This window comes from Myodes glareolus, chromosome 8, assembly GCF_982192425.1.
Source record: "Myodes glareolus chromosome 8, mMyoGla1.1, whole genome shotgun sequence".
Taxonomy (NCBI): domain Eukaryota; kingdom Metazoa; phylum Chordata; class Mammalia; order Rodentia; family Cricetidae; genus Myodes; species Myodes glareolus.
In genome coordinates, this window is record NC_142033.1 from 109,859,013 (window position 1) to 109,872,991 (window position 13,979).

Consider the following 13,979-nt stretch of genomic DNA (forward strand, 5'->3'; position numbering starts at 1 on the left):
AAAGTTTTCAGGAATTGATATGTGACTCAGGTTTGTCATAGGTACCAGCATGAAGGTGAAGTTTTTTTGGTTTATGATGGGTGTTGTTTTTGTTTGTTTGTTTGGTTTTTGTTATTTTGTCTTTTTTTTTTTTAACCCCCTCTTGAGGCAGGGTTTTTTTTCTGTGGTATAGCCTTGGCTGCCCTGGAACTCAGTTTGTAGACCAAGTCAGCCTCTGCCCCAGTGCTGTTGTTAAACCGGTGCGTTACTACCACCTAGTGAGGGTGAATTTTTATTACTTAAATTTTATTGTGAAATTTGTACCTGTGCTGTGGAGTGGAAAGGATGATTGTGGAGATCTTGTTGCTAACATTGGGTTTTCTTAATAATTTATTTTGAGTATGACTTCCTGATTTGTGATTGAACTTGGGATCTGAAGTGCCCAGCCAGGCATGCATTGGTATATGAATGCCTACACAAGTCCCTGACTTCCACTTGTACTTTTTATTCCTGTTTCAGGTGGAGCTGGAGGCAGTGTCCCTGGGATCGAGAGGATGGGCCCTGGCATTGACCGCATTGGCGGTGCTGGCATGGAGCGCATGGGCGCAGGCCTAGGCCATGGCATGGATCGAGTGGGCTCTGAGATTGAGCGCATGGGCCTGGTCATGGACCGCATGGGCTCAGTTGAGCGCATGGGCTCTGGCATTGAGCGCATGGGCCCACTAGGTCTTGACCACATGGCCTCCAGTATTGAGCGCATGGGCCAGACCATGGAGCGCATTGGCTCTGGCGTGGAGCGCATGGGTGCCGGCATGGGCTTTGGCCTGGAGCGAATGGCCGCGCCCATTGACCGAGTGGGCCAGACCATTGAGCGTATGGGCTCTGGTGTAGAGCGCATGGGCCCAGCCATTGAGCGTATGGGCCTGAGCATGGATCGCATGGTGCCCACAGGCATGGGGGCCGGCCTGGAGCGCATGGGCCCTGTGATGGATCGAATGGCCACCGGCCTGGAGCGCATGGGCGCCAACAACCTGGAGCGCATGGGCCTGGAGCGCATGGGAGCCAACAGTTTGGAGCGTATGGGCCTGGAGCGAATGGGCGCCAACAGCCTGGAGCGCATGGGCCCTGCCATGGGCCCGGCATTGGGCGCTGGCATTGAGCGAATGGGCCTGGCCATGGGTGGCGCTGGAGGTGCTAGCTTTGACCGAGCCATTGAGATGGAGCGGGGCAACTTTGGAGGAAGCTTCGCAGGTTCCTTTGGCGGAGCTGGAGGCCATGCACCTGGAGTAGCCAGGAAGGCTTGCCAGATATTTGTGAGAAATGTAAGTGGTTCTTCAGGAGCTCCTCAGTGTTGTTGTGAATGAATGGTGGGGAGATCAGTGGGCTGAGTGATGTAGACCAGAGGGATGTCTGCTGAAGGGAGAACTGGGCAGCATGGGGAATATAACTTGTCCATCCCCAAAACTGAACTGGAGATTGAGTGTTTACAGAAGGAATAGTCCCAGGGCCAGGCATGATGGCCCATTCTTTTAATTCCTGCACTCTGGAGGTAAAGGTTAGGTGGGTCTCTGTGAGATCTAGGTTAACAAGAGCTGCCAAGTGAGACCCTGTCTCTAAAACACAAAGAAACAAAATTATAGTCTTTCATTTGTCTGGGATATGTGGGTCAATAGAGTAGACTGGGCTCTAAAGGTTTGTGGTTTCTGATTCCCTTGGCTTGAGGGACACTTTAGTCTTGGCACAGTGATTCAGAGAAAGGTGGTTATGATAGAATTATATTTTGTCAGTAGATTATGGGTTGCCCACTTAGCTCTTAGGATATACCCATAAGCTAGGGATTTGTTTTCTTCTCTGCTGATTGTCATAAAGAAGTCAGCCAGACTCTGATGAGAAGTGGAGATTTTTTTGGAATTGGGGGTACTGGGGATGGGTCCTGGCATTGACCCCATTGGTGGTGCTGGCATGGAGCACATGGGTGCTCTAGGGTTATACACATACTAGGCAAATCGCCCTGCACCTAAGCTACACCCCCAGCCCATGGAAACCTTCAAATCGTAATCTTGTATTTATTGTGATGTCTGTACACTGAGATTTGGTTGCATCACAGATTAGTCTGCTCTCTTTTTCCTCAGCTCCCATTTGATTTTACATGGAAAATGCTAAAAGACAAATTCAACGAATGTGGTAAGTGTCTGTTTGAGAAAGACTGTCTGTGCATTTCTGTGTTGTGGCTTGTTGGTGATGCTGTTGAGTTGTAGCAGTGAAGCTTCCTTCCTAGCCTTAGCCACTGTCTATGGGCTCTCGAGTGTCCATGGCCTTGCCATTGTTCTGCCTCTGCAGCTATGTAGGCAGGTGTTGGGTGTCCTGGTTTGTGTCATGCCATGTGCTCATTTCATCTGTCCTGTTCCTCTCTAGTTAGTTTTTGAGACAGTCTCTCTGTCTCTGCTACAACTTAAGCTGGACTTGAGTTCATGATTCTTTTCCCTCTCAGGCCTTTCATGTTCTGACTCTACGGGCAAATGCCGCCACTGTTTTCTCAGTTTCTGAGAGAAGGCAGTATTGTCATCTTTTTACATAAGAGTCAGCAAAGCCACTTTCCTAAGGTCACAGATTTATAAGAAGCAAAAACAAAAGAAGTAAATCCAAGACAAGTTGCTTTCCCCCATGAAGCCCATAGCTGGTTTAGTTGCCCAGAGTACTCATATGCTCAGCAGTTATGGGTCTGGTCTGGGCACACAGGATAGACTGAAAGTCTCTGTGGATTCATAGGCACACCTATGCAACCTTTCTGGAAAGCTTCCTTGGTGACCACGATGCAGTCTTCCCGTACCATTGCACGTTCTCAGTTAAGCTCAATCAAAACACCTGTTTCTTGTTTCCTCATTTAGAAATGGCTCAGCATTCAGAAGTAGTGCTGTCCCCTGGTTCTAACTAGATACTCAAAAAGCTCAGATTGGAACATGCCACTCTCTCCACCTCTGAGAAAAATGCAAACTCAAAATCTTCTGGAAACTTATCTCCCTACTGCCCTTGAACTTGCCAGAAGACTACCTTCCCTTTTCCCTACTGTTTTGTCCTTCCCTTTTTTCCTTTTTGAGATAGGATCCAACTAGCCCAAATTGACTACAAAGTCATTATGTAGCCAAGAATGATCTTGAACTCTCAGGTTTTTGGTTTTGATTGGTTTGTTTGTTTGTTTGTCTTGTTTTGTTTTCTTTTGCCTTGCTTTTGTTGTTGTTGTTGTTGTTGTTGTTTTAACATTGGGTCTCTTGAACTCAGAGTGGCCCTTAAACTTACTATTGTATAGCCAGAAAATAACCTTGAACTTCTAACTCCTGAATGCTGGGATTACAGGGGTGTGCCACTGTGCCTGGTTTGTATAAGTGCTAGGACTCAAACCCAGAGTTTTGTGCATGCTAAACAAGCACTGTATACACTGAGCTACAACCTCAGTGACTTTGAACTCTTGATTCTCCTACCTCCACTTCCCAAGGGCTGGGATTCCAGGTGAGCTGCCTTTCTCTTCTCCTTTCTGTCTTCCCTCCTTTAGTTCTGTCTTGTCATTCCCTTCTTTTGAGCCTGGGTCTTGCCATGTAGCTCCAGTCTGGCCTAGAACTCAAAATCTTGCTTTAACCTCTCAAGTGCTGGGTTGCAGATGTGTACCATTGTGTCCTGCTTTGGCAGGCATGTTTTCTGATGAATTGCTTGTTAATATCTTTCACAACTTTATCATGAGTAGCCACTGGAGTGTCATCTCTCCCAAGCCATTATTATTATTAGCACAAGAATTATGGGCCCTAACAGCACTAATGTGTCTTTGACTTCTGCTCTATTATAGACCCATTTCTTTTGTGCTTGACACATACCTGGGTACTTAATAACCTGGGTGCTTAATATGTCTATGAATGGATATGTGTAAGCTACTCACTAGGTGTACCTGGCTTACATTAGGGCAGTGTAGAAGTATTATATTGGCAGTGGCCTTGTGACCAGATAGTAGTATTCAACAATCAAGCCTCTAGAATTCTAAACAAAAGTTGACTCCACATAGGCCCCTCTCCGTGTAACTTGCTGGAGCAGAAAGGTGAACATTTGAAGCTGCTTGGCAAGTTCTTCACAGCAGCTTAGGCTGTTGTCCTGCTTGGAGAACAATGGCAATAGAGTGGAGAGGGCTGTAGTTGCTGGCGCCATACGTGGTGTTCTGAGCATTCGCTTCATGCGCAAGGGCCTCTCTCCTTTTTGACTCTGTCACCGAAATCCAACAGGTGATCTGGACTGAGTGGAGCCCAGACTGAGGCTGAGCTCTGGGTTTGCCTGATGCGTGTGGTCTCTTCTTCCCTCCCTGTGCCAGGCCACGTGCTGTACGCCGACATCAAGATGGAGAACGGAAAGTCCAAGGGGTGCGGTGTGGTTAAGTTTGAATCTCCAGAGGTGGCTGAGAGAGCCTGCCGGATGATGAATGGCATGAAGCTGAGTGGCCGAGAGATTGATGTTCGAATCGATAGAAATGCTTAAGCAGTTGCCTTTTTTAAACATCAATACCAGACCTCTGAATTTGTATTTTTTCTTGTTAACCATTTTAATTTGTTGGCTGGATGTATAAAGATGTTTAAAAAATTCAGTTGCTTTTTGGGGTGATCTGAATTAATATTTTAATGATTGGGGTTCCATTTGACTGTTTGCATTGAGATTGCAATGTGCACAATTTTTTTTGTAGTTGTGGCATCTTGTTGACATCAAATATGACTTTGATAATAAATACCAGTTCCTGAAAGTGGCCTCCTTTTTTTGTGTGTGTATCTGTTGTAGAGGTGGCCATCTGAGTTCTGCGAGACTGGGGCAGCTTGTACTTCTTCCTTCCTGGGAGCTGTGACCTCCAGGGATCTTACTCATTGCTGTTGTCTGTGGACTCCACTGTTTGGAGAGCAGACCCTAGTTATAGTAGGAACACTAGTGGATCTTCCCTGGGGTGACAATAACAATCCCGAAAATCATCCTGTGGCTTTATTCTGTGAGTCCCAGACACTGAGTGAAGCTCACTTCAATTTGGCTTTTTGTTCAAGACCACTAAGAATGTCACTATTTGGGAAATACTTCATACTGATGTCTTGTTAGGCAGGAGTTCCACCAGTGAAGGGCTGTTATAGACTCACTTGACAACACAAATGCCTGAAGCCTACAAGGAATTTTGGGATACAGCTACTGGTCATCTAGGATATGTATGGGTGCATCTTCAGCAGCTCCTTTCCTATTGGGTGGGCATTTGATTTTTCTTTGTTTCACCTTTGGTGTCCCTTGCATGTGCCTGTGTTCTGCTGTGTGTTCTAGTCAGTAAGAAGAGGACAAGAAACAAACAAGGATGTTTTAAAGAGGGGTTTTATGTGGGCATGTTGGGTATCTGTTTGCCAGGCTGGGATCCAGGGCTCCTGGGTGAGCAGTGGCTGGGCTGGTGGTTCTGGAACCCACCTGTCTGTCTGCCTTACTGTCCCTGAGGAAATGGTTGGTTGTCCAGAGGGTCTGCAAAGAAGGATGAATTCAAGTGATCCTGTGCCACAGAGGCATGATAACAAGTATCCCCGTGGGATTCACTGCACATACCCCAGAAGCTGACATCATCGTATACTTCTGTTTCCCTGGCAGAGAGCACAGTATTGTCAATAGGAGCCAACCTTGGTGTTCCCCATTCCACCCAGGCAGGACCAGTACTTACAAGGGCAACAGTACAGTTCTGGGTACATAGCCATCTGCAGGGGAGAACAGATAAAATGGATTCTCATCTTTAGCACTCTCACTCCTTTCCCTAGATGTGAACCAAACACACTTACACTTGCCCTTGGGGTCCCGGCACAGCATCTCATCCTTGTTAGTAAACTCGATCACCTCCAGGATTTCTCCACGCCGGATACCCAGGTGCTTGCCACCCCCACGCCGGGTCTTGGCATTGGGGTCAATCATCATCTTTGTTTGAATCACAATCTCACCTTCAAACTTAAGGAACATCATGTTAACATGTTAAGACTTTCTGTATCTGCTGTTACCTTGGTTTCTTACCCTGGATGTAAATCATGGGCCTTGGGTACCAGTCATCCCAGGACTCACTCAGTGTTCTCACCTTGAACTTCTTTCTAAACTCTCGCTCAGCTTTCTCTGCCTTCCTGATCTGTTTCAGCAGCTTGGGGTCTGTGGATGGCAGCTGCTGTAGCTGAGTAGCATTCTTCCTAGAAGACCCAGACGTTGGAGTACTTACGAGTAAGAAGTATCCTCTATTAGAGTCCCAGATCTCAGCCCAAATCACCCCATTTGCCCCATGTACCTGAGCTCAGCGTCCTGCTGAGGCCATCTGGTGGCTTGCTGGGTAGACTGCACTTCATCTGAGGGCATTGGACAGAGTCAGGACAAAGGTCCCTAGCTCTTTATCTACCCTAGTGACTTGATGGGTTGAGTTTGCTCTCTGGATCCTCAGGGCTTCCCTGAATTGACCACTCTTCTTGTGTACTTTTCTCAGGGTTCATCAGTCCTTGTGGGTAAGGTTTGTTTTGGTGAGGAAAATAAAGACTGAGAAGTTGGCTAACTGTCTAAAATTGTAGAGATGGGATGGATTTGTAGGCCTTTGTGTTTGGTTTTTGTTCTCGAACTATATAGACTAGGCTGTCCTAGATCTATCTGCCTCTGTCTCCCTGAGTGCTAGTATCAAAAGCTGTGGCCACCATGATCAGCCCATAAGTCGTAGACTTTGGGAGCCATTTTTCTTCTACCTCCCAGAATATGTTGGGAGTTGTGATAAAATTTTGGATTCAGAACTAAAAACAAATAATTACATTGTAGCCATCCATAGCTTGCCTCTAAGGAGGAGCAACCAGGGTGGAGTTTTTTGGTTGGTTGGTTGGTCTTTTGAAGACAGGGTTTCTCTGTGTAGACTTGACTGTTCTGGAATCCACTCTGTAGACCAGGCTGGCCTTGAACTCAGGTCCACCTGCCTTTGCCTCCCAAATGCCGGGAAAGGCACACACCACCACCACGTCCCTGGGGTGGAGTTCTTAGCCTGAACCTTCTGCCGCTGAGACTGAATGGTAGGGTTTCCCAGAGGGTTGACTTGTATCACTTCCCAGCAGTAGGACAGGCTTCCAGAATAAGACCAACTGTTGGCTGGAGGCTTGGGTGACAGCCTCTTCAAGATCGGGGTTAGTGAGGATCTGAATCAGAGGTCCCATTTTGTTGATGACCCAAATGTCACTTTGGACCAACTATCCTTTCTGATTATAGCCCACAGAGGGGTGACTGTCATACTAAGTCAGTGATAAGCTTGATTTCTACTCTGTAGGCAGAGATCTGGGTCCTACTCAACCTGTACTGCACCTGCTTTTTCTCATGATCTGCCTCAGCCTTGAGTGGTCTCACAGCTAGAAGCAAACTTGACTGTGACAGTACTGGGCTCTCTAGTTCTGGGTCATCCTGCAGCTTGTTCTGAGCAGGCCACTGGTGGTCTACATATAATCCTGGAAAGGCTGAACCCTGGCCTTCCTTGTGAGTTCCCAATTGACAAAAGATGTGGGGGGGCTGCCATGTTTCAAAGGAACCAAAGAATAGGTGGTCCCCAGGCCACTCTGGTACTAGAAAGATGACTCTGAAATACTCAGAACGGACTTTGAGAGGCTCTGCGCCACAGGGAGGCTCACACATTGCACTGAAAGGAGAAATTCAGGGGTCTGATGTTTGATCATGATCTTGAACCGTGACCCCTCCCCCAAGTATAGAGCTCCCCCTCCACAGAAGCACTATGGGCATTCTCTTGATGAACCAGGAGAAGCAAACAAAAAGGACCCAGAAAGGAGCAAGGGCTGGAGAATTTGAAAGCATCTGGCTTTGTATCAGGACCTCCAGCATCCCAAGGCCAAAAGACCCTCCTAGGAGCCCTAGTAAGCTAGTAAAATGGAATAGCTGGTGGGTGGGGGCGCTTAGCTGGCTAGGCCTAGTCTCAGATCCTTGAACATCCTTATTGGCAATGGGGTAACTCCCTTGGCTACAAATCATCAAAGCTCGTTCATAAAACCCCATGCTGTTGCCATAGAGACACCAATCGTGGAGCCCCTCAGACTGACTTAGAATAAAGGAAAACCTGCTGCTGCATGTATACATTTTGCTGGTACATTCTCTTGAGATGAACTGCAAGGAACCTGGTGGGTGGCATTTGCTTTGGTTGTTTGCAGGGTCTCATCCAGGCTGGTCTTGGTTGCTGAGTAGCCAAGGCAGATCATCCTGCTGCCTAAATGCTGGAGTTACAGGTGTACATTGTAATTAACCTTGCCCAACTTTGGAACCTGATGCCTTCCTTATCCATGATCCTGCATGACTCCTCTGCACGAGTGCTAGGGTATATGAAAGGAGCATGCCACTCATTCCCTGCCTGATACACCATCTTGTCTGGTTTGCCAACTATGGTTTCTGTAATTCTTCCATTGTTGTCCAGGCCTCTTGTCACCTGACTTGACCATGCTTCTACCTACAGAAAGCTTGGCTTCTTGGGTGCCTCTGGGCTTCCCCTTCCTTACCATCTGGCCCAGCAGCATCCAGTCTGGTCTGGGTCACTGTGTTCTTAAACTTGGATCATGCGAGCATGCCTTTGTAACTAATATTTCATGGGTACCCAAGCCAACCACCTAGACCACCTACAAACCTCTGCCTCTGGGGCTGAGACTAGAGTCACTTGTGGCTTCCACAGCATCATACAGCTCATAGATCTCGTCCGGGTTCCTGCAAGGATACGTGAGGTGAGGGCCTCCTTTAGCCTTACACCCATGCCTGGCCCCTTTCTCCCAACACTCACTGCAGGATCTGTTGAGGTTGGGCTGGGAAGTGGGTCCCAGAAGAGCCAGTCTTCAGTACAGCTGTGGAAGAGAGGACGGGAAGGAAGTGGCCCTACCCAGATATTTTCCCCCTCCTCTGTCTGAACCACCTACTCTAACTCACCTGTGGCTGTTGCTGAGGCTCTCCGGAAGCTTTGGATATTGATGGGGACAGGTGGTAATGGGGGCTTGGCTGGAGGAGATCCCAGGCTGCTGGCTGAAGGCAAAGGCCTTCGCTGGGGCGGGTGCTGGACTTGGAAGTCTTCTGATCTCCAATTGGGTGTCCGAGAGACTCCATACCCAGGGCTGAGGGGGAACTGGGGGCTGAAACCCTCAAAGGCAGAGGCCAGGGAGCACTCAGATACTGAACCAGGAAGTTTGGGCTTTCTGGGCAGACCCTTGGGAAAGTCAGGCTGGAAGAACTTGCCATGTTGAGGCTGCAGAAACTTCTTGGGGAGTGAACTGAACTCAGGCTCTGAGGATGTTCTAGGGAGATGACCCAGTTCCCGCTGCGAGGGCTTCTTAGAAAGCACTTTGGGGGCTGGCTGCTGAGGCTTCTTGGGAAATTTGCAGACTTCGGGCTCCGAGGATGTCCTGGTAAGGTCACTTAGCTGGAGCTGTGGATGCTTCTTGGGCAGTGCCTGGAAGTCCGGCTGCAGGGAGTGAGATGGGGGATTACATGACTCAGGCTTCCAAGAGGGTGTCTGGGGGACCTCATAGGACATGGGCTGCTGTGGAGACTTTGTGTAACCAGTGGCCTGAAGAGATGGAGATTTCTTGAAATTCTCACTGAGCTCAGACTGCAGGGACTTCTTGGGAAAGGTACTGACATCAGGCTCTGGCGAGTGGGGGTAAAACTCACTGGACCCAGGCTTGGATGTCTGAGGAACTTCGCTGGACTCTACCTGTGTCAGGGACGTCCTAGAGGAACCAGCAGCCTGAGGCTGCAGTGGCTTCTTGGGAAAAGTACTGGACTCAAATGACAAGGACTTCAGAGGGGCCTCACTGGACTCGGGCTTCCAGAACTTCTTGGGAAATGTGGTAGGTTTGAGCTCTACTGGGGGTCTGGCAGGATTGCTGAGCTCAGATTTCAGGGGCTTCTGGGTAGGTATACTAGGCTCCTGGGATGCCTCAAGCTGTGGAGACTTCTTGGTGAGTTCACCAAACTCGAGTTTGGGAAGCTTCTTGGGGAGATTAGTGAACTCAGGCTGTGAGGGCTTAGGGAGGCTGGCAAACTGGGGCTGTGGGGGCTTCTTGGAATCTGTGAACTCAGCCTGTGAGGGCTTCTTGAGACCAGTGAACTCTGGATGTGGAGGCTTCCTTGGGAGATCTCTGAGCTCAGACTGTAGAGGCTTCTTGGGCTGCTCAGTGAACTCAGGCTGCGGTGACGTTCTGAGAACTGACTGTGAGGTCCTGGGGATGTCAGCAAACTGCAGCTGCAGGGGTTTCAAGGACACTGTACTGAGCTCAGACTGTGAGGCCTTCTTGGGCTGCTCACTTAACTCAGTCTGTGGAAACTTCTTCAGGAGTTTGTTGAACTCAGGCTTTATGGGTTTTCTGGATGGTTCTCCAGGCTCTTGAGAGGCCTGGAACTTAGCTTGGAGGTTTCGGAAGTCCTGATTGCTTCCCTAAGAAGACAGATTATTCAGGAAGAGTCTCATACAAGAAAGCAGATGGAGAAACAACTAGGTACTTACAGATAGAGTTGGTCAAAGACATACAAACCCATCACCCTCCCTTTCCCTTTGGCTCCCATTCTACCACTGCTTCTTCCTCAACCTCAGCTCTACCTCAGCCAGCTTCTCTTTTTGGGTAAGAACTATTCCTCAGGTTCCTGGAAGCCACACACCCCTGACTCCTCCGCCTAAGCTGGGTCTAACCTCATCTCTAACAGGACCTAGCTCCTGATGCCTCTCTACTAGCCCATGGCCCCCACATGGTGCTTCCCAATACCTTAAACTTTTGCCCCCTGCCTGACCACCAGGTTCTCCCCAGCCTGTTTTGTTCTGATTTCAAAATACATCCGGAATCCAACCACTTCTCACTATCACCCCAGCTGGAGGAGCTATCCCCATAGCCCTGAACACTGTAATGGGCTCTAAAGGAGGCCTGCTGAATCTCTCCGTTCCCAACCTCTCAGTTTTCATTTCTCCAGGGAAAGCAAAAACTTTCTCATAGCTTCTGTCATGTTTGTAATGCACACATCTCAATACACGGGTCTGTCCTCTTCTTCCTCCATGTCTTTGCGACAATACTTCTTAAGGAGACAACCCTATTTTAAATTAATTTCCCCTGCCCAGTTGTCCACCTTCACTGCCCTTCCTAACTGTTCTCTTTATATCTCCCATCACCTATCAAATTTTTTATATTAGTTCTGCTGTAATGTCTTTATACCAGGTTGTTTTGGGGTTTTGTATTTTTCTAGTGTTGGGGATGGAGCCCAGTACTTTGCTAAGCAAGCTCTGTGACATTGAGCCACACCACATCACTGACTAGCGTTTTTGTCTTGTTTGTTTATTGAAGCAGGGTCTCGTATATCCCAGGCTGGCCTCACACTTGCTATGTAGCTGAGAATAAGCTCCTTATCCTCCTGCCTCCACCTCCCACATGCTGGGATTAAGGTGTGTGCACCACACCCAGTTTGACTAAACTGTTAAAGTTCTAGTTGGGAAGATAAAAAGATTGTTCAGTAGGCAAAGTATTTGTCATGAAAGTCTGACTACCTGAGTTCTATCCTCAGTATCCATCCATTAAAAAAAGCCAGGAGCAGCACTTGGAGAGGCCTTGAGAGAGGATCCTCTAGGGCTTGCTGGCTAGCCAGGCTAGCTAAGTCAGCAGGCTACAGTTAGAGACCCTGTCATGAAAATGAAGTCATCAAGGAAGACCCAACCTTCACATACATCTAGATCATCAGTGACTTCCCAGTGCCTGGCACATAGTAGGTACTCAGTAAATATTTACAGAAATGAAAGTCTAAGCAGAACTACAAAGACAGGCAGACATACATTCAGTCTAAGATGTGGGTATACACAGGAAGGCTCACAACACACACAACCAGCACGCAGACTCTCCACATGAGCACATGTACTGTATGGTAGGTTCAGAACATTCTGGTGCTCTCAGAGCTGGCCATATGCCATAGGTTACAGGTACAAGTGGATAACAAGGCAGTACCTGCTCTGAGGGGCCTCTCAGCCTGCCTTCATCTAGGACAGGGAGGGCAGAATTGTGGGAGCCTATCTGAGATGGAGGGATTCCGAAACACCTCTGGGAAGGAAGCAGTTCTTTCCTAGAGTCAGACATTTCTTTGTTGAGTTAAGGCAACAACTCTAGATAGAGATACGGAAGGTTAGCAGAGCATAGCTTGGATGACTGGCTGGGAGCAGGGTGGTGGTGGAGAGGGAGGCTGGGGCAGGAGGCGCATGACCCAGTTATTGACCCCACAAGAAGCCTCTGTTCTCATCCCAGATGCTGACCTGGGGTGAGGAGATGGCATTCCAGGCAGACAGCCTGCCCCGCCTGCAATCACAGATCCAAGCCTGGTCCACAAGAGCTCAAGCTATGCCTTGGCTGTTCTCTACCTTTGTCTGCAGCATTCCGTCGCAACACTCTTGCCAGCTCTATTCTGCCAAGCTACCCATGGGGCCTATTTACCAGTTTCTCAGTTTTTGCTTGTGCCCCTTGTTTCTGTCCGGAATGGACTTCCACTAGGGGCTTGGGGACTCACTCACCATAGCTTCAGGGGGTGATGTGGCTTCAGGGGGTGAGTGGGCTCTGAGTTTAGGCTGCTGCTTTGAGGAAGTATCTGTGGTTTCTGCTCCACTGGCTGACACATCAAGTAGTGGCTGTTGGGGTGGGGAGGGCAGAGGAGGAAGGAGGCGGAGATGGCCCGTCTGTCCCCTCCTTGTTCCTGCCTGCCTACTATTGTCCCCAAGCTCAGGTCAACATACCTAAGCACATCTCTAATGCACACAGTTACTAGCCGTCACTAGCCTCTTGATTCCCTATTGTCCCCTTTACTCTTAACACTTTGGGGTCTCCAAAGAAGCAGGCCAAGCCCAAACTCAGGACAGCCACAGGGACAGAGTACCCGAGTGGGGATGTTACGGTTTGCTCTGGGGCTTAGGAAGTCTCTGAAAAGAATTAGAGCTAGGATATGGCTGGTGCAATGGTGAGGACATATCTGTCGTCCTGTGTTGCTTCATCTACCTTCCTTGTTTCAACATATGTACTCTCAACAGGACTTCCCTATTCAGGTAACAAATGCCCCTGCAGCCAGGCCTGGGTACCCAGCATAAGGCTCAACTGGGAGAGATTGGGATAGGGTGGGGTATAAGAATGAATGGCAGCAGATACTCAAGGATAGCGCTGTTGGAGGAGTGCACATTATAAGACAAAGAGAAAGTAAAACAAAACAAAAACAAAACCGCTGGATAGACCACGTAAAGGAAGACTGTGGAACCTTGGGTATGACAATAACCAGGCATCTAAGACTGCCAGGATAGGGACAACTGGAGAACGGCCATAAACTGGCCGCCCATGCAAGTTTAAGCATTGCCATTGATGATAATGTTAAAGATTTGCCACTGAGGTGAGGGAATATCATTGCCCCTGGGGAGGCAGGGGTCTTTAAGGACACATCAAGTTCCCAGTGGTTAAAGGAAGTAGAGGGGGAAGAAACCAGAAGACTGGGTTGCAAGAAAATGGAAACGGCCCTTGAGAGCCCAAAGAAGGACCAAGGTAGATGCAGGTAAAGGGGAGTCCTGATGGCCAGATTCAGTCCACAGGAACAAAACACTCAGGAGAGATATGATTCTCAGTTTGGAAACAGTTTCTTGAGCTGTTAACAGAAGGATCTCTTCCAGAGACTATGGCTCACCTGTCTGGGATGTGGTCTGAACAAGAGGATTATTTGGACCCTGGCAGGGTGGTTTCAGGACACAGGTGAGTGTAAGTGTGTTGATGTCATTGGAGTCACTCTGATACAAAGCACATGTTCTAAGCCCCTGGAGCAGAGGTTGGGGTTCCGTACAAATCTAAGGCCAGCCTAATCTACCCAGTGAGTTCTAGGCAGGTCAAGTTGTATAGTGAGACCCTGATTCAAAAAATGAAAGAAACTTCCTCCCAAAAGTGCATTTTCTAGTCAGGTATAGTGGC

At 48.5% G+C, this 13,979-nt stretch overlaps 2 protein-coding genes across 4 annotated transcripts in view; one reads left to right on the forward strand and one right to left on the reverse strand.

Moving 5' to 3' along the window:
* Hnrnpm (heterogeneous nuclear ribonucleoprotein M) overlaps nt 1-4,753 on the forward strand; it is a 41,247-nt gene extending 36,494 nt beyond the window's left edge. For all 3 annotated transcript variants that reach the window (XM_048430083.2, XM_048430085.2, XM_085692394.2), the window contains 3 exons: nt 499-1,301; nt 2,112-2,163; nt 4,331-4,753. In XM_048430083.2, the coding sequence (XP_048286040.1) occupies nt 499-1,301; nt 2,112-2,163; nt 4,331-4,494 (1,019 nt within the window). In that variant the 3' untranslated portion in view covers nt 4,495-4,753. The remainder of the gene's footprint in view (nt 1-498; nt 1,302-2,111; nt 2,164-4,330) is intronic.
* A 584-nt stretch (nt 4,754-5,337) lies between these two features.
* Pram1 (PML-RARA regulated adaptor molecule 1) lies at nt 5,338-12,644 on the reverse strand. The gene is made up of 10 exons (XM_048430089.3): nt 12,554-12,644; nt 8,947-10,450; nt 8,804-8,864; nt 8,654-8,730; nt 6,293-6,350; nt 6,092-6,197; nt 5,805-5,967; nt 5,690-5,723; nt 5,578-5,612; nt 5,338-5,496 (listed from the first exon to the last, which is right to left on the reverse strand). Exons 1-10 carry the CDS (start codon nt 12,554-12,556, stop codon nt 5,459-5,461), a joined length of 2,079 nt encoding a protein of 692 aa, XP_048286046.1. The 5' UTR covers nt 12,557-12,644; the 3' UTR covers nt 5,338-5,458.
* Between the last annotated feature and the right edge of the window lie 1,335 nt (nt 12,645-13,979).